Source organism: Mytilus galloprovincialis, chromosome 2, assembly GCF_965363235.1.
Source record: "Mytilus galloprovincialis chromosome 2, xbMytGall1.hap1.1, whole genome shotgun sequence".
NCBI classification, from domain to species: domain Eukaryota; kingdom Metazoa; phylum Mollusca; class Bivalvia; order Mytilida; family Mytilidae; genus Mytilus; species Mytilus galloprovincialis.
Window position 1 is genome coordinate 70252717 of NC_134839.1, and position 21764 is coordinate 70274480.

General features: G+C 32.5%; 1 protein-coding gene across 7 annotated transcripts in view; it reads right to left on the bottom strand.

Moving 5' to 3' along the window:
- LOC143064272 (far upstream element-binding protein 1-like) overlaps positions 1–20680 on the bottom strand; it is a 36827-nt gene extending 16147 nt beyond the window's left edge. For 3 of the 7 annotated variants that reach the window (XM_076237005.1, XM_076237008.1, XM_076237001.1), the window contains exons 1-10: positions 20530–20680; positions 19113–19194; positions 18769–18810; positions 13909–13948; positions 12671–12852; positions 12228–12299; positions 11016–11073; positions 8188–8389; positions 7830–7928; positions 5472–5519 (exon numbers count right to left, since the gene is read on the bottom strand). In XM_076237005.1, the coding sequence (XP_076093120.1) occupies positions 5472–5519; positions 7830–7928; positions 8188–8389; positions 11016–11073; positions 12228–12299; positions 12671–12852; positions 13909–13948; positions 18769–18810; positions 19113–19194; positions 20530–20604 (900 nt within the window). In that variant the 5' untranslated portion in view covers positions 20605–20680. The remainder of the gene's footprint in view (positions 1–5471; positions 5520–7829; positions 7929–8187; positions 8390–11015; positions 11074–12227; positions 12300–12670; positions 12853–13908; positions 13949–18768; positions 18811–19112; positions 19195–20529) is intronic. The other 4 variants (XM_076237002.1, XM_076237004.1, XM_076237003.1 and 1 more) reach the window with 4 other exon arrangements.
- Between the last annotated feature and the right edge of the window lie 1084 nt (positions 20681–21764).

Consider the following 21764-nt stretch of genomic DNA (forward strand, 5'->3'; position numbering starts at 1 on the left):
GCCACTTTCAAGTCAATCAAGGACCATAATTTACTCCTGAACAACATTGAAAATAAGTATTAAACTTGACCTCCATTTTGTCAATTGCAACAACATAGTGAGGTTTGAAAAGCATCATTGAAAATATTCATAAATTATAGCACAGAAGAAACTAGATATCATTGAGATGGGAGCCATCTCTGTGGGCCCCGCTGTGAATAATGTGCATTAAAAAATTGTATCTTTACCATAGGACATGGGTTTGTCAACTGAAATCAAAGTTTTTGACCTTGACCTTTGACCTAGGAAGTTGTAAATAAATTATGACACACCCTTTGGTGTTGGTTTATAAACATGTCAAGTATAAACTTTGAAATGATAACGGTTCTCAAGATATAGAGCGGACACGATCTTTACCATAGGACATGGGGTTGTCAACTGAAACCAAAGTTTTTGACCTTGACCTTTGACCTAGGAAGTTGCACATAAATTATGACACACCCTTTAGTGTTGGTTTATATACATTTCAGGTATAAACTTTAAAATGATAACGGTTCTCAAGATATAGAGCGGACACGATCTTTACCATAGGACATGGGTTGTCAACTGAAACCAAAGTTTTTGACCTTGAACTTTGCCCTAGGCAGTCGTTCATAAATTATGACACACCCTCTGGTGTTGGTTCATATACATGTCAAGTATAAACTTTGAAATCATAACGGTTCTCAAGATATAGAGCGGACACGATCTTCACCACAGGACACAGAGTTGTCAACTGAAACCAAAGTTTTTTGACCTTGACCTTTGACCTAGGAAGTTGTACATACATCATGACACGCCCTCTGGTGGTGGTTAATAAACATGTAAAGTATAAAGTATGAAATCATAATGGTTCTCTAGATATGGAGCAGACACAAAGTGTTATGGACGGACGGACGGACGGACAGACTGATCACTATAGGGGACCCGCCTTTGGCGGGGCCCTAATTAGAGCTAGCAGTCTCTGCAAAACTGTAATCGGGTTTGTCTGACATTTTGTCAGTCAGACAGTTTAGGATACACTGAGCTAGCCAATAACCTCCTGTACAATCCTCAAACAATAACTGGAATACTACTTAAATTAATTTAGTCAAAAATCCTGTTCCCTGGAAATTTCCTGCAAGACTTGTTTGAATCATTCTATAGTGAAACAAGAAAGTGTCCATAGTACACGAATGCGCCATCCGCACTATCATTTTCTATGTTCAGTTGATTGTGAAAATGGGAAACCAGGTGCTCCGCAGGGCGCAGCTTTATACGACTGCAGAGGTCGAACCCTGAACAGTTGGGGCAAGTATGGACAAAACATTCAAGCGTGATACAGCTCTGAATTTGGATTGTGATCAAATTTTTGACATTACATGGTTTTTTTTTACACAAAACAAATGTCAAGATTTTACAAATCAATTAAAGATTTCTTCTTCAAACTTTTTAAATCTAAAATTAAATAGTTGACACAGCATAGGTTTCTGACACAGAATGAATGTGGTCTAATGAACTTAAAAGTTTTTTTTTGCCTTTGAGCAATTCACTATGCTGTTGAATATTAATCCTCTCAAAAAAATGTTTGAAGAAATTCTTTTTATTTATGAAATCTGAAATGAGAAAAATTTAAACCCCCCCCTTTTTTTCACATCCCCGTTTCCCTTTCTCCAAAACTGATATCAATTCAAATTTCTAATGGAGTTTGCAACAATAACTACTCTTTTAAATACATCATAAAATATTAAAATGTAAAATAAAGTGCTTGTTATCACTGAATGGTAAAGATTGGTTGGTAGTAAAAGTGAATATACATTGTTTATTGTATAAAACAATAAAAAAAACTTCATCAGCAACATTTTATATTGGCAAATTTCCAATGAAGTTATTTACATAAAGTTATTGGCAAATAAAAATAGAAAATGACATCATAGTCATGTCTGGCAAATGTCCAACATACATTATCTAAAAACATTTTAGATAAGATAAGGAAAAAAAGCTTCATCAGCAACATTTTATATTGGCAAATTTCCAATGAAGTTATTTACGTAAAGTTATTGGCAAATAAAAATAGAAAATGACATCATAGTCATGTCTGGCAAATTTCCAACATATATTATCAACTACTATTCTATACAAAGAAAGATAACTCCAATTGAAAATTAATTGCTATTGCACAATATTGTGCAATTAGATATTTCTTGCTATTGTGCAATACTGTGCAATTGAAAATTTCTTGCTATTGCACAATACTTGATATGGAATCCTGATTTGGACCAACTTGAAAACTGGGCCCATAATCAAAAATCAAAGTACATATTTAGATAAAGCATATCAAATAAGCCCAAGAATTTAATTTTTGTTAAAATCAAACTTAGTTTAATTTTGGACCCTTTGGACCTTAATGTAGACCAATTTGAAAACTGGACCAAAAATTAAGAATCTACATACAGTTAGATTTGGCATATCAAAGAACCCATTTATTCAATTTTTGATGAAATCAAATAAAGTTTAATTTTGGACCCCCATTTGGACCAACTTGAAAACTAGGCCAATAATTAAAAATCTAAGTACATTTTTAAATTCAGCATATCAAAGAACCCCAAGGATTCAATTTTTGTTAAAATCAAACTAAGTTTAATTTTGGACCCTTTGGACCTTAATGTAGACCAATTTGAAAACGGGACCAAAAATTAAGAATCTACATACATAGTTAGATTCGGCATATCAAAGAACCCCAATTATTCAATTTTTGATGAAATCACACAAAGTTCAATTTTGGACCCTTTGGGCCCCTTATTCCTAAACTGTTAGGACCAAAACTCCCAAAATCAAACCCAACCTTCCTTTTATGGTCATAAACCTTGTATTTGCTTATTTGGGCCCCTTTTTGGGCCCCTAATTCATAAACTGTTGTGACCTCAACTCCAAAAATCAATCCCAACCTTCCTTTTGTGGTTATAAACCTTGTGTTAAAATTTCATTGATTTCTATTTACTTATACTAAAGTTATTGTGCGAAAACCAAGAATAATGCTTATTTGGGCCCTTTTTTGGCCCTTAATTCCTAAACTGTTGGAACCAAAACTCCCAAAATCAATCCCAACCTTCCTTTTGTGGTCATAAACCTTGTGTCAAAATTTCATAGATTTCTATTCACTTAAACTAAAGTTATAGTGCGAAAACCAAGAAAATGCATATTTGGGCCCTTTTTGGCCCCTAATTCCTAAAATGTTGGGACCAAAACTCCCAAAATCAATCCCAACCTTCCTTTTGTGGTCATAAACCTTGTGTTAAAATTTCATTGATTTCTATTCACTTTTACTAAAGTTAGAGTGTGAAAACTAAAAGTATTCGGACGACGACGAAGACGACGACGACGACGACGCCAACGTGATAGCAATATACGACGAAAAATTTTTCAAATTTTGCGGTCGTATAAAAATCTCTCATTTGGCATTGAAATCAAAAAGATCATATCATAAGAAACATGTGTACTAAGTTTCAAGTTAATTGAACTTTAAACTTCATCAAAAACTTTAACCTGATGCGGGACAGACGGACGGACGCATAGACCAGAAAACATAATGCCCATAAATGGAGCATAAAAAACACCAGAGCATGGAATACAAGTGTTGAATTGCCATTTTAGACCTTCAAAAATTAACCCATCATAGCTGATGATAAGTATTGCCTATTAATTGTAATTTTTCAATAAGAGTTAATGACAAGTGTTATGGTTGTTGTAAGGTCTACTATCAAACCCCACTCACAGAATGAATACACATCCTTATGGTGTTAGCAATATCTTACATTGATGTAGCACATGATGACACCCATTTGACAAAACAATGGTCACATGGGCTCTAATTATGTGCATTTTCTGCAAATGCATATTCAAATCATTTGCAGTATCTTGGTAGTTTTGGCTCTTTACTTTTAAAATACTCCAGAATATTCAAGCAGGATTTTTTTTTTAAATAATTCCAGAGTTTAAAGCTTCTTATGCAATTCTCAATAAATAATGACAATAAAACATTTTGTATTTGAGTAAATATTTCAAATAAAAAAGTTTGATTCTTCTTCGAATTACTTTTACAAGTGTGGTTACAGACTGTACTCAACTATAATACTTAAATTTATTTTGTGGACTTTCTTTTTTTCCTGGGTCATAAAATTTTCCAAGGAGGATCCCAAAAAGTTTATCTTTAAGGAAGTAGAACTAATCACCCTAAGCGCATCTCATCGAAGGGGGGCATAAGTCAGATATTTATTTCTATTATTAAAAAAAAATTCTACTTAATATACATGTACATATGCATCTTCCTTAAAACTGTTTTTTGGATAGTGTTGTAAGGTCTACTATCAAACCCCATTCACAGAATGAATACACATCCTTATGGTGTTAGCGATATCTTACATTAATGTAGCACATGACGACACCCATTTGACAAAACAATGGTCACATGGGCTCTAATTATGTGCATTTTCTGTTGATTTTTTAAGTTTGAAGTGCAACTTGACTATTAAGAAATATTGAATTAATGGGATGCAATTATCTTAAATGGTAGATTTCTATTTATAAAGGTACAGGAATATTAGCTCTCAAATTTTTCGGCCAAAAATTTACAATATTGCAGTCCACAAGAAATTGTGATATGATCAATGATCCTTGGAGTTAATTTTCTCTAAAAGAGTCCAACCAATAAAAAATCTTGTGTATAATGCACATAAATATTGATTCTCTATAAGGGAACAATTCATCATTATGAAATTGTCTACATCTTACTAAAAGCTTCAACTAACATATTTGCTTAACCTGGTGACCACAGAAAAACCTCTACTACAGTATAACTCTTGAAAACAAAACAAAAATCTCATCATAATCAAATGTAAGTTTTGTGTTTAAATTGAAACAACTTTGTAAAGTGGAGATGAAGCTTAAATTAAATAATTCTTTTTTCTAAAGAAAATTTAGAGGCACAACTGACTTACCTAGGGTCCTTTAGATACATGTGTGTGTGTGTGTGGGGTTGAGTGGGTGAAGGGGGGGGGCATTTATTTCTTGTAAAAAATATCGTCTTTAAATACATATGCTTCTTTAATTTTAGTTGTTTTTTGATAAAGTGTTGTAAGGTCTACTATCAAACCCCATTCACAGAATGAATACACATCCTTATGGTGTTAGCGATATCTTACATTAATGTAGCACATGACGACACCCATCTGACAAATCAATGGTCATACGGGCTCTAATTATGTGCATTGTCAACAATCAAAATCATCTAAGTAATCAGTGGCAGCCATAGTTATTACCCGCATTATTTTTTTATACCAAATGTGTTGGGTTTCATGATATATTATATGTACAATCTATCTGACCTTAACACACTGTATTATGTTCATCTTGAACTTGCTATGGAATCTAATGATTTAAAGAGGTTTTTAGTTGTTTTAAATATATATACTTACTTCCATTTCCTTCTCTGCTAATAAATCCATGACCATTTCTTTTGCTCTCTACAAATGAAAAAGAGAACACTTAAGCATTGACAATTTAATAATATAATGCTTTGCTGAGTGCAGCCTGAAGCAACCGCAGAGGTCGTACCCTGAACAGTTGGTGCAAATTTGGACACATAAATATATACAACTGCAAAAATTTTGAAAGGATTAGAATCATACTAGGTACTTGTCATCTAAATCCCATCGCAATTATCAATTTCAACATTTGCTAGACATTTTCTGATCATAAATGTTTGTTTGTTCACTTTACATAAATTTACACCAATAATCTTTATATTTTCATCACTTTGAGCTAATTATTAACACCCTTTAAATGATAAGTTTCTTGTTAAAAATTCAAATAGGGAATATACTTTATATAACTGTATCAATAAACCAACAAAGCCAATGGCCGAAACGTCTCAAAAAATTGATTTATTGATTAAAGTTTCTGCAATAAAGCATGAAATAAAGAACTGATTTGATATATATTAAATGTGACAAAGTTTTATAACTAAATGTACATTGATATTGTTTGCCTTAAAGTCATAAGAAACGAGTGACTGGTGAAAAATAATGTTCATCCAATTCTTGAACCAATGCATGTATATATCATAAACTTAGTCCTCTGTGTACGATTTTATCATTTTTTACTCAAACATATCGTAAAATCGTCAATTTTTTTTCTATCTGTCTGTTATGATTTAACAAATATGGCTACTCATTAAATGCAGTGTTTTGAAGCCGAAGTTTACCGATTGTCACCATATAGTAAATAATCAACAAAAAGCATGGGTATGTAGCACGTGTTTAACCCTTTCACCGATTGCTGCCCAGACAGAAGCTACTCTGAGACGATGGCTTCCCTGGCTACTATTTCTCAAGTGGGAGATTTTCATAATAAATGTCAATAAAAACTTGTTTGTAGTTATTTGTGTATTTATTTCATTCACTAACACCATGTTAACAGTTTTATTCATGTTTTGATAATTTTTTCCTCATAAAATATTCAAATTTTCAAATTTTCGGCATTATCTAGGTGAAATTCTCAAAATTCTGCTCTTTGACCCCAAATCGTAATTTTTTAACCCAAAACGGCAAACTTTTGAAAAATTTTATGAGGCTGTACAAATTCCTCACACTGAACGATGTCCATTCCAAGTGTTTTGTACATAAAACGACATTTTATGTCAAAAAAGTATACTAGTTTGGCTTCAATTCTTCCATATTCTTTCAAAAAAAATGTTCCCTCATTTCAAATTCTCGTAAATTCCGTAAATTTCGTCTGATTTTGACACGGTTTTCAACAAACGGAAGCGCCATGTTTTGACTTTTATCCGGGTATTCATCAAAGAAAGATAACTCATGTTTGCACTGTTTTGAGCGGGAAACATAAAAGATGTATTCCGATCCCGGTAAAACGGGACTCGTCGTCAGTTGTCTGAAGCGTGAATCCCGGTAAACCGGGACTCATCGGCGAAAGGGTTAACATGTACAATCAGGTAATCGTTTATTTTAATGACAGATTCATGCATATTGCTATCACCGGATTTTTACGAGGAGGGTCACGCTTAGGTCACTATGCATACGGAAAATATGTCGGCGAATTGCTTCCTGGCAGCAAGCAATTAAAAATAAGAAAACTTCTTCTAAATGTGGACAAATTAAAGAATTTTCCTCAGAAAAAAGTATATGTACGCAAGTTTTATAATGAAAACTATCCATTTAATTTTAAAAAAAACATATGCATATTTTTTTTTAATTTGAGGTTTCATTTGACTTTAAATTACCGGAGAATAAAGGCTTTTTCCCCTGGAGAAGAATCCCAATTTGAAAAAAAAATGGCTTAAAACTATTCCCAAAAATTCCAACTATTTTCACAGACAGTGCAGTCTCAGTAGTAATTGTGCATGAATACAAACTGGAAAACACTCATTTAAACATTTTTCATGCCTAAAATGACTATATGTGCAGATTTGAGGGTCTATATATATATCATCACTGACAATTAGGTGTCTTATTTCAAATAAGGGTTTACCTCTTGAAAGGGGATCAGCAAATTGGAGTTCCAGTCAAATTCATGGTCATTATAAATTTCCCCAATTTGATGAAAATGACACATATTTTCCCAATAATAAAGGGTAGAGTTAATTTTGAAAAAAGCCATCAATATCACTGAATGTCTGTCCAAGTTTGCTATTATAATATATTTGGAAGCTACAGACAATCCACACAATAATAATCTGTGTCATTCCATCACTTCTATAGAATTTACCGTAGTAACATCCTTTTTAATTAGATTTTAGTTGAGAGAGGGCATCTTACCTGACAGTTCTGATTATCTCCTGTTATTCTCAAAGGTTTTTCATTGGCTGTTTGAATATTGCTGTCTTGTATCATAACCATTTTAACACCTGCCCTTTCCTATAATTAATAAACATCATTATACAAAGAGTAAAGAATTTAAAGCTTATAGACAAGTTTGCTATCTTACATATAAATAAAGCAAGTTGAACAAGTTTTAAATAACTTGATCAAAGTCAACCATGACTGTTAATATTGGGGGGAAATTGCATTCCTAAAAATGAACAAGAATTTCTCAAGAAAATCCTCAACATTGTACTGTGAAATAGAATTAAATGCAGTTCTATTTAATAAAGCAATGTCTGAAGCTTATTTTAACCTGTAAGACTTTAATGGTCTCTCCTCCTTTTCCAATAATGAGTCCGACCTTGTTACCAGGAATCAACATTTCTACAACAGTCTGCATGTCCCCATACATTCCACCATTGCCACCACCGACTGGTCCTCCTCCCATTCCCATCTCCATACCATTTCCACTCTGTCCTCTGGCAATGATATCCTGCATCTGCTGTTTACAAGCACTGTTAAGGAAAATTTATTCATTCTTTTACTTTAACTGTACATGATGTTGTCAAAGATTCAAGTCCTCAAAATATATATATATATATATATATATATATATATATTCAATAGGAAAATGTTCTATACTACTGTATAGTGTAATGTTTATCTTTTCCTGGACAAGCAATTGAACCAAAAACAAGACTCCTGATAAATTTCTTTACCAGACTTCTATATATAAAAGAAAATGGACATTTAATATCACAAAAATTAATTATCACTCTAGTGTGAAATGTATATCATAGTGACCAAAAATTTGCTAAACCTGCTGAGCTATGCAGATAATAAAATTTACTTATCTTATTAGAATGTTTTAGACAAATTGATATCAAAACAAATACCAGGGGTGTGGAAATATTTGTTGTGAGCACTTGTCCCCGGGCAAGTGAAACCTAAAATTTTACTTGCCCTGATGATCCCAATAAATATTGAAGTATTTCTTGTTAGCTAATATATGATTCTTACTTAGCACTGTTGTGCATCACAAACAAATGACATCTATTTGTTTAAATGTGTAAAAAATTAGGAAAGTAGGAAATGGGTTGACATCAATTGGACAGAAACCTAACAGCAAATCAACCAATGAAATGACATGTAAAGGACAATTTTGCAACAGTTTTTGAATACAAATTATAGCCAGTAGATACATATACTAAATTTTAGGACAGATTGAAGAAATGTAAACTAATGTCTGAAATTCTCGCTTCCATTTTTTTTTAAATACTCTGTGTCTTCCATTTGCATTTAAGGTTTTCTACTCGACTCCTGACTCTTTTTGTCTTGCTTGCCCACCTTTTTATTAAGTACAGTCGATTCCACTTAATTGCATACCGCTTAATAGCATAATTCGGTTAATTGCATACTTTTCTCCAGCACAAAACCATTTCCCATTCATCTAATGTTAAATTGTCTGGTTATATGCATAGCCTTACAAGTGGCATTTCGGTTAATTGCATAGAAAATAATCGCCAGCTAGATATGCTTAGTTAAAACTGACGAGATTTTTTACCGAAAACGGCAATTTGGTAAGTATATTTTTCTTGACTGCATCATTATTTTTGTTATTATTTCACATTTACTTCTGTGTTATTTAAATAAAGTTTTAAAACAGTTTCTTTCTTGTTTATATGATTATAAAAAAGTCCTCGATGTGTACACAGGTAAAGTTTCCCATATTCTAATTTAAGCCTCGAGGTCATAAAAATGTCAATCAGCTGATTGTTGTAAAAACACAACCATTCTATGATCTTCTATTTCCAAAGGTGTTAATTATTGATTGGGTTTCAAACATTGTTCATAGATTATATTTTAGGTGAATTTTAAAAACATTAACGCCTGCTAATTATTGATCATTATCCAATGTGTTAATCTCGTAATTCGGCTAGGGGGGATCTGCATTTATGTTAAATAGTACAGGACATTTATATATGGTTGAAGAATTTTGTAAATCAATCTTTCATTTTTAATATTTTTTTAAAAGAACATTTACTTCCAATTATTATATTATCTAACTTTCAACACTCGTTTCCAGCAAATAACCCGTACAGGGCCCCATGACCTGTTATACGAAACTAACGAGGTTAAAGTAACAGTGTTACATCATTGTGCAATCGGTAAATACTGCATATCAAAGGCAGTTCATTACACATTTATTGTTTAAAATGATTATAAACTGAGTACCATTGTTAAACAGTTTGTTTTAATCAAAGCGTAACGATTTAATGTGTACACCCAGGTCATAGAAACAAATCTATTTTTAGAACAATTTTATTTTCGTATCACAGGTAAAGGAAAAGTCGGTACATAAACAAACTAAAAACAAAATGTGTTTATAAACTTTATTGAAAGAATGCAGAAATAAAATGTATGACACTAGACAAATAACTTTTATTAGAATAAATAAGCATTCCATATGTTGCAAGTGGGTTATGAACATTCATCTTTCTTCAGGGATTTCCTTTACTGATCTGCACTACCGATGTTATTTGACTCCGTAATTTTGCATTTCGGATATAAGCATACTCCGCTTTATTGCATAATTTCGTCTGACAAATAGGCTATGCAAATAACCAGAATGTACTGTATTTAATCTGAATCTCGATACAAAATTTAAAGAAATGACACTTCTGGTAAATGATGGATAAAACCTAATCGACGATCCCTTATCAATGGACAAAGACAATGCAATGTTACGCGACTCGGGTTTGCGTACTTATTTTTATTTATTTTGGTAATCGATCTATTTCCGGTATGATGTAATATTTATCGTCTTGAACGTTGATGTTTTTACTTGCTGAACATTGGTTTCTTTTACATAAATTAAACATCTTTATACGTTTTGAAATTAATTTTATGTTTTTGTTGGATATGAACTTTGTCTTGTATGTTTTTTTACTTGTCCACGGGCAACCAAGACAAAAAAAATTACTTGTCCGGTTGTTCAAATGTATGAGTCGGGCATACCATTTACACACCCCTGAATACCACATAAAAATAATAATGAATTCACAGTATGTCAGGTATTAACTTTTTTTCAATTCAGCTTCATGTTGGTGATAAAATTACAATAACACTATGTGTACATACCCAATAGAAGCAGCACTCCCTGTTAGTTGGCATGGTCTATCTGGAAGTCCACCACTGTCTAAAATTGAAACCAACAAATTTTAGATTACAAACAATCTCATAAAAGACTAATTACTTAAAGGCGATTCCATATTATTCCCCTGCAACACAGTTAAGGAATCAAATAGTCAGCACTTATTTTCATATATTCAACCAACATACTACATATTAGAAAAAAAAAGTTTTCACTTATATTGCAATGTCCATTAAACATCATCATTGTTATATCTTTGTTTTTCCTTTTTACAATAATTGATTAGATCAATTGATATACAAAATCATTAAATGTCAGCACTTTTCACCTGGATAATAAATTTTATCAGTTGACTTGAAGCTTGTTTCTTTTGAGAGCACATTCTTTTAACATCTTATTCTTGTCAAAATTAATGTAAACCCAGGACAATCAGAGGTTTTACTGAATTGTTCACATTTTGTCATGATGTTTGACATAGTATCTTGTTTTTCAAGTTAATTTTTGAACACCTCTTACATTACATGTAACCTTGATTATTTTTCTTTTTTCTTCTTAATTTGATTCAAATTGATGACAAGTGCAAAATAGGAATCAACAAGAATGTGTCCATAGTACACGAATGCCCCACTCACACTATCATTTTCTATGTTCAGTGGACCGTGAAATTGGGGTCAAAACTTTAATTTGGAATTAAAATTAGAAAGATCATATCATAGGGAACATGTGTACTAAGTTTCAAGTTGATGTAACTTTAACTTCATCAAAAACTACCTTGACCAAAAACTTTAACCTGAACTTCGCACTATCATTTTCTATGTTCAGTGGACCATGAAATTGGGGTCAAAACTATAATTTGGCATTAAAATTAGAAAGATCATATCATGGGGAACAAGTGTACTAAGTTTCAAGTTGATTGGACTTCAACTTCTTCAAAAACTACCTTGACCAAAAACTTTAACCTGAAGCGGACGAACCCACGGAGGCACAGACCAGAAAACATAATGCCCCTCTACTATCGTAGGTGGGGCATAAAAATGACCATGAAGCAAATTTCAAATAAGCAGTAGGGGAGTGATAGAAGAAAACCGCAAATCTGTATTTACTTTCTATAAAAACACGAAATAATAATAAATGCCAAGATTGAGTCCTTTTAAATTGGTAGATGTTTGTCAGTGAATAAAACAAACATAGAAACTCACCAGGAGCAATCTGTATTTTACACCCAGTCTCTGCCTGTAGTCTTGTTATCTGCTCTCCTCCTTTTCCTATTACTATAAGAAACAAAGAGTGCACACACTGAAATACCTCGCCAGCTAGCTGATAATCATTGAATCTGATGTTGAAAGATTAAAAGTCAAATTTTAAGAAGCTATGAAAAAGTTGTCTAGGAAATTGACCAAAATGTCATAAAAAAGTAATACAGTTAAAAAAATATATTAGTTTTTAACTAACAAAAAATAGAACAGCAACGAATCTGAAAACATGTCTAGTTGAAACTTGGTTCTAAATATGAAGAAGCTATGAATAATAGTTGCTGACTAAATGACGATCATTTCATATTTTAGTTATAGGGAAAGAAAAATCTTTCTCCAAACAGAAACAATGAAACAAACTTCTTGAACTGCAAAATCTAAGAACTTACTCAACCCAACCATCTTATCTGGGACTCTAAATTCTTCTGTGACCACCATTCCCAATCCTGCATGTGGGCCGGGCTTCTGCAGAGCTGGATTGACTGCTGGGGGCGATGTGGGTCCTCCTTTTCCTAGCTGTTGGTTAATTCTTTGAGCTGCTTCTTTAGCAGCTTGAGCTGCTGAACTTCTACTAAAAAATTCAAATTGATATCTATTAGAAAATTCTATTTACAAACATTGACAATTTTAATAATCAAAAGAAAAAACAATGAAACAAGAATGTGTCCATAGTACACGAATGCCCTACTCGCACTATCATTTTCTATGTTCAGTGGACAGTGAAATTGGGGTCAAAACTTTAATTTGGAATTAAAATTAGAAAGATCATATCATAGGGAACATGTGTACTAAGTTTCAAGTTGATGTAACTTTAACTTCATCAAAAACTACCTTGACCAAAAACTTTAACCTGAACTTCGCACTATCATTTTCTATGTTCAGTGGACCATGAAATTGGGGTCAAAACTATAATTTGGCATTAAAATTAGAAAGATCATATCATGGGGAACAAGTGTACTAAGTTTCAAGTTGATTGGACTTCAACTTCTTCAAAAACTACTTCGACCAAAAACTTTAACCTGAAGCGGACGAACCCACGGAGGCACAGACCAGAAAACATAATGCCCCTCTACTATCGTAGGTGGGGCATAAAAACTCGGTTTTTAGGTGTGTAAAGATAATTCTCTAAAATTCAATACAAAACAAGAATGTGTCCCAGTACACGGAAAACCTATCCGCACTATCATTTTCTATGTTCAGTGGACCGTGAAAATGGGGGAAAATCTCTAATTTGGCATTAAAATTAGAAAGATTATATATTAGGGAACATGTGTACTAAGTTTCAAGTTGATTGGACTTCCAATTTCATCAGAAACTACCTCAACCAAAAACTTTAACCTGAGGCAGGACAGACGGACAAACGGACCCACAGACCAGAAAACATAATGCCCATAAATGGAGCATAAAAATTTAAAACCAAAGAAAAGAACCAAAAAGTTGCATTAAGAGAAGTAATTAGTCTAGATAATATTTAAAATCAAATTGGTTATTTTCATTCATCAGAAGAATGCATCTTTAATCAAAAATTTAATCAATATAATACTACAGAAAGTAAACTGCATCAAATGATTTCAGAAGTGGAAACCTGCATTAATTTACTTGGTAATATATATTAATTATGACATACCTTTGTTGATCTTGGTTTGACTTAATCTGTGATCCTAATGCTGTGGATAGAAAAAAAGGTCACTTTAAACCACAACTATATCATTGTTACCAGAGAATTTTGACTTCTTTAAAACCCCAATACATAAATGCATGCAAGGACTAGTTACGACTTTAATGAAAATGATTTTTTTCTCATTGAGATCTTTAACTTTCTTTCTCAACAATATCTAATAAAGGAAGTTACTTGTAATTAATCAAAATTAATGAAAACAGATGTTTATTTACATGTGTAGCTATTAATGTCAGTGTACTCTCATAGTCTGAAGAAAAATAATAGTTTTTTTTTTTTTAAGTGTTTCTTTATGTTTTTAGGTACTCTAATGAATATTTTCCCCTTTAAATACCACTGTGCACATAGGACTGGTCTAATAAAAAATGTTGGACACTTGTTTCCAGGAGTAGAGAAATTTGATTTCAAACAAAAACAACTGTAAACACACAATGACATCTTGCAGCGACACAAGTCCAAATATGTTTACAAGAAATATTATCCGTTTTCAAATCAGAATAACAAGTTCATAATCCAATTTTACAAAATCTCAAAATAAAATAGTTTAGACACAACTTGGACTTGTGCTATATCTACAAGTAAAGCTAGCATTAATCTATATGAAACACAAAGTTAGTTAGGTAAATCTACAAGGTACTGCATTTTCTATGTAATCATGAAGACTGCTTTCCCATTTAAACATATAGAGATGTCATGCATACAAGTGAAAGTTTAGCACATAGTGGGAATTATTGTCCAATGTCAAAAAAAAATGCTATGCAGAGTGAACAAGCTTATGTTTACACAATTTTCTTCTGTTTATTAGACTGACAATTTGTGTATCTAATACTATGAACACTCAGTTGCCATTTCACGAGGAACTGGTAAACAAAATTCAACAGGCATCTTGTATTAATGTATCACCATTCTTTCCTCACTTTTGAGCAGTATAATGGCAAAGAGAGAAAAAATGTGACCAAGTTCAGATGACAATGCCCCTTATTCCAAGTTGAGTTGCACTCTTCAGCAGGCTTAATAAATTCCTTCTATTACCCAATTCATCCCCCATAGATTTTGGAGTCAGTAGTTATGGTTAAAATCAAACCAAATAATATATTATATTTCAATAAATAATGTTTGGGAAGATAACTATTTAACATTCCTATTTTGCATTTTATGCAAGTGCTCAATCCATCTTTATTACTTGGCAACATCATCAATCATTTTATTAATAGTACCAAAATTTATTTTATTTTGCTTTGTGGATTTTAAAGAGCTTTTTAACACAAAACATGCAAAAGTAAACAAAGATGAAACAAAAGTAATGATATCAATCAATTGATGAAATAAGCATTATCCATCCTTAGCTATTAGAGAGAAAATTGTGCTATCATGGATTCAAAATTCAACTACTGTAAAACATTATCAATTGTAGAACAACCTAAAACATCAATACAGATCAAGAGCTATATATGTAGCTATGAATAATTGAAGATGAGGCATTGTTTAAGGACACAAAAAAAAAAAACATTTAATATTTAATTCACCAAGAATTAATATTGATCAAAACATACATTTAATTATAACCAATCTGCTTAAAATCCTGATCCCACATCCATGCTTTTGTTTGTAAGTATCTGATCCAAAATAACAATTCCTCCCTTGAAAATTTGAAGACATGTTTATCCAGAGTTTGCGAAAAGTGATGGTCCTACAGATTTTACCACCAAAATTTGACAAAGGACTGACACAATTTTAGTATTTTGCAATAGATATGATAGTGAGGATCAGCAGATTGTCTTCAAGGACCACCAGGGGAAAAAAAAAGAATTTGCGAACTCTGTGTGTATCATTCTAGATACCGAAGTATGACGGACTACAAGTGAGGCATGGAGACAAGGATATGTATACTAAACTTTTAAGATTGAACCAGATGCTCCACAGGGCGCAGTTTTATTCGACCGCAGAAGTCGAACCCTGAACAGTTGGGGCAAGTATGGACACAACAGTTAAGCTTGATACAGCTCTGAATTTGGATAGTGATTAAATAGTTGACACAACATAGGGTTTCTGACACAGAATGAATGTGGTCTAAAAACTTTTAAAATTTTAAATTGAACATTTACCTATAATGGTCCAATATTCAAAATCTAAATACATGGTTAGATTCAGCATATCATAGAACCCCATGAATTCAATTTTTGATGAAATCAAATAATATTCAATTTTAGACCCTTTAGACCTCAATGTGGACCAATTTGATAACTGGGCCCAAATATTAAAAATCTAAATACATGGTTAGATTCAGCATATTGAAGAACCCCATATATTCAATTTTTGTTGAAATCAAACAGTTTAATTTTTGACCCTTTGGACCTTAATGTAGACCAATTTGAAAACGGGACAATACTGTGCAATTGAAAATTTCTTGCTATTGCGCAATTGAAAATTTCTTGCTATTGCACAATACTGTGCAATTGAAGATTTCTTGCTATAATATTGCAGAATACTGTGCAAATGATTTCTTGCTATTGCACAATACTTAATATAATTATGTTGGACCCCGATTTGGACCACAAATACTGGGCCCATAATCAAAAATCTAAGTACATGTTTAGATTCAGCATATCAAAGAACCCAAAGAATTCAATTTTTGTTAAAACCAAGCCAAGTTTAATTTTGGACCCTTTGGACCTTAATGTAGACCAAATTGAAAACAGGACCAAAAATTAAGAATCTGAATACATGGTTAGATTTAGCATATCAAAGAACCCCAATAATTCATTTTTTGATGAAATCAAACAAAGTTTAATTTTGGACCCTTTTGGTCCTTAATTAGTTGTGACCAAAACTCCCAAAATCAATCCAAACCTTCCATTTGTGGTCATAAACCTTGTGTTAAAATTTCATAGATTTCTATTAACTTATACTAAAGTGATTGTGCAAAAACCAAGAAAAATTCTTATTTGGGACCTGTTTTTGGCTCCTAATTCCTAAACTGTTGGGACTAAAACTCCCAAAATCAATCCAAACCTTCCTTTTGTGGTCATAGACCTTATGTTAAAATTTCATAGATTTCAGTTTACTTATACCAATGTTTTTGTGTGAAAACCAAAAAAAAATATGCTTATTTGAGCCCATTTTGGCCCCGAATTCCTAAACTGTTGGGACCAAAACACCCAAAATCAATCCAAACCTTCCTTTTATGGTCATAAAGCTTGTGTTTAAATTTCATAGATTTCCATTTACTTTTACTCAAGTTAGAGTGTGAAAACCAAATGTCTTCGAACGACGATGACGCCAACGTGATACCAATATACGACCAAAAATTTAAAAATTTTTGGGGTCGTTTAAAAATATAGTGAAATTACAAGTATATATATGTAACATACTAGTAGCAAACCAACTCAATGTAAGATACATCTATAAATATCAATATATTTGTCAAATGACCTGATGCTCTTATTATTAAGTAAAATGTAACATTAATAGTTTCTTTAAACAGGGTTCAAATTCTCAGTGCTCTGAAAAACATTTTTCATGTATGTACAATCCACAACGTTTCTAAATATCTCCTCCAGGGTTCTCCTTCAGATTGTCAACACTGAAAATTCAAGCTCTGCATTACAAAAGAAATATCATTGTCTGATAGATTTACATATATAAATATCACATATAAAACACTTACCTTAAACATCCACATTAACAAGTGTACATGCATGAGGATTAATTTATAACATTGGAAAATAATTCATGATTATATATGCCAAGCTGTTTAAAATAGAATCAACTGTCTTTACATCCTTTTATCTCAAAACTATGAACTGGAACTGAATTGGATTGATTTAGACCTACATGTAGCAGAATGGATGAAGAATTTGCCACTTTATACCATTGGTCAATAAAACTGTCACATTAATGTAAAAGTTAGCAGTCATTTTTTTTAACTTGTCAAAATAAACTTGTGTGTTGAGTTAAATACATTTTCAAAACGGCAATTTTTCTTTGTCAAGAAAAGAATGTACAAATCTATGTACAATACTGGTACATCAAGAACTTATTGTTCTTCAACCCCCCCCATTTTAATGAAATGCATAATTCTACAGCATGGTATGATATGCTATAATCAACTGCTTCAATGATAATGGGGACTATGTACTATAATACAAATGACTTGTTTAGCATCCTCAGAATCTTTACACTGCCAAGCAAAACTTTATTTAGACTCCAATATTTAAAAGCTTCTGTATACACCTATAAATACTTAAAATCAAAAGATCTGCGAGATCTCGCTGGTCACAAGTATTTAATCTGAACCTTTTTACTCAAATACTGGACTATAGTTTAACCCTGCTTAGATACTTATTTTTAGAAAATCTGAATAGCCAATTTTAAGACTAAAATTGGTCATAATAGGTTTTTGATATTGGAATGGGTTTGAAAACCCTAAAAAATGTTTAAAAAAAAAAGAGTAATGCCTATGCATTTAAATAGAACAAAGCAACCTCTGCTTGCTTTACTTCAATGTTACATGTAAAACTAAACTGTAAATAAAGCAGACCTTCCTGGCAAACATGGTTTACTAAATAAAATGTAACCCTAAATACCATTTCCTTTCAGTATATACATATTCTGTTTTCTACTCTATCCACAGATTCATTTCAGGAGATAAAAGGATGCAATACAAAACCGTTATATAAACCAAAAACACAAAAAAAAAATAGCAAAGTTTCTAAACAATTTAAAGAAATGTTAATTGAAAAACATTGGACATTTGTTCCGAACCAGGATGTGCAGTGAAAGATGTGTTTTTACAAATATCACACATACGATCATTAATATCAGGAGTACTCTTCTTGAATTCAGGTTCACCTGTAACGAAAACAAATGCAACATGTGTATCCCTACCAAAGTGAATTCACTTAGAGGCACACTGTCAATAAATATGATGAAATCTTCCTTTTTTTATATCTTAAATTTTGTAAAAATGGAAGTTTAAAAAGAAACAGCATACCTCTTTTTGTGATTTTTTTTCCCGTTATGCTTTTCTTTGTCCCTGTTTAAGACAATGTACCTTTAAATGATATAACAGCTAAAACCTATCAATTCACATTCAATATTGACAATATCATTTAACAAGTAATTCATACAATAAAATTTTTTTATTCTAGTACCTTGCCCGTCTGATTCAAATGAACGTTTCAATGGCCCTGTATCACCACCACCTTGTCCCGGCTGGTTGATCTTAGCAGCAATCTGAAAGAGGGTAAATGTAGTGTAATTTCAGGGGACTTCTCAAGCAACACTTTTTGTAGTGTCTTAAAGAAAAGTAATTATTAAATTGCGGTAAAAAATCATATGAAAACATATTTTCAACTAAAAAAGTAACAAAGCAAACTTGTTAACATAACCTGCAGTTCAGTGGTTGTTTGTTTATGTGGTTCACAAGTGTATCTTTTTTTGATACAGATGAGATTGTTGGTTTTGCTGTTAGAATGGTTTTACACATGTCATTCTTTGGGCTCTTTATAACTTGCTGTATTGGTGTGAGCCATGTTTCTGTGTTGAAGGAAGGCTGTACTATGAACTATGATAAAGATTGGAAACTTTTAATGCATTGCGACTTGGATGGGGAGTTGTCTCATTGGCACTGATACAACATCTTCTTCCTATAAAGATTGTAAGGTGAGTCGTCTGACTCTTTACATAATAATAATACCCAATTTGATGTAGAGATGTAGTTGAATCAAGTGTTAGTAAAAATGACATATCTCAAACATCTTTATTATCACTAGATGCAAAACTAACTCTTATGGTCCATCAACGGTGTACCATGAAAATGCAAAGTAAAACAGAGACAAGTCAATAGACGTATTTACACTTATATGCAAATTTGTCCACCATTACGTAAAATCACACAGGTTCCCGTAAACTTTGACATCATAATTTAAATTATTTGACGTCACAATTTAAAAGTGATTGTTGCTTGAAGTCAAAATGTGATTCGGAGTAGATCTAAGGTCATTCGAGGCAAGATTCAGATAAATACCAAAAGTGTAAATACGTTTATTCATATTTGACCCTAGCATTATTGCATCAGGACAATTTTATAAAAAGTTTATTCATATCCAATAAAATATCACGATAAGTTTTAAAAATATAAATCAACAACAGCATTTTCGAATTGCAATTATCTGACCCTTACAAAACACTGCTAAAATTGAATATCTTTAAATAAAACGCTTTTATTCAGCTTTCGCTTTTATTTTCCCAGGAAGCCGGTGGTAAATCCAGGAATTCAGTGTGAAACAATGGACTTTTTAAGTAAAAGTAATAAAGGTGAAAAGCTTAAGAGTCTGTGAGATGTGTAGGTATTTCGATATAATATAGCAATGTGTACTATTGTTCAGTGGCAACAACGTTTGTAAAGCATCGTGGGAAAGTAACGCACGAGGTTTGCAAAGCGTGGGGGAAAATAAACGCACGCGGTCAGGAATAGCGAACCAAACGATCGTCTAAACAAAGCTGTGGTCTAATATTAACCTGAATACTAGACGTAAACTGAAATTAAAATGTTTGTTTTATTGATACCTGTCGGGCACGGGCTACAGCGTCAGCAAAAGCAGCTTTTTGTGCATCAAATTGACCAGGGCCTCCCGCATCCATCTCCCGATACAACAAAAATGGCGGAAGAGAAATTTGCAATGAATAACTTCTGGTTTTCTGATTGGATAAAAATAGGTGAACCCCCTCTGAACATGTGCGCATTTCAACAATGACGCATTTACAGAAGAGGCTCCGAAGGGTAGTTACCGTTAGTCAAGCAGCCAAGCCGTAAACATATATGTCATATCTATAATACTAAAATTACGAGGTCCAATTTGTCAGCCGTCATCGGGTAAAAACGACAAATCAAAGAATTCAACTCTATATATAACTAATATAGGACAATGGTGTAGATTAAAAATTACACCACTCCAGACCCTTTTTTTTCCCCACATAATTAATATTGCCAATAATTAACAAGTTCCGGGTCTAATCCGATACCGATACCAATAGTATATTCACCTGTTATCTATTACCTTATCTGTACGTTCCGCATTTGACAGGCGCACCACCAAACGGTGTATTTAGGATTTTGCTGTATACACGGGTCATAATCAAAGGGCTGACACTACTAAATTCAATCATTGTCAAATTGTTCCCTATTGTAGCTTTATTCAGCAATCAGCAAGACTTAGGACAATGCTGTTGATTAAAAAATACCCCATTCCTGGATAGCCTGGACCTTTTGTTTTTCAAATAATTAATATTTCCAATAATTGATAAGTTCCAGGTCGACGGGTTCAAACTGAAAGATTTGAAAGCAGAGAAAACTGTGTATCTTATAATCGACATGACTTTATCAGATGACAATACCAATTACTAAAATAAGGCTTAGGCATAGTTATATACTTTAATTCAGCCACGGACCCGCGATATAACGGGTGTGTACTTGTATATATATATATATATATATGATATAATCTAGAGTCAGACGGATATCTGTATGTCACAAACAAACTGGGTTATATTTCAGATTAAATAGTCGCAACTGTAAAACAAAAAAAATGTATATTTAAATTCAAATTCAAGTGCTATCCAATCTTAGGTCAACAAGTGGCAATCAAAGCGCTGAAGAAATGAGGTATTGTTCCAAGAATATGTAAGCACTTGAAGTATAGGCTGTCCCGGCACACAATTTGAGAAAGAATTTAAACGCATACAATGGTACATACTTAGTTTTGACCAAAAATCTTCACACTCTTGCTATCAACTTGACAGCC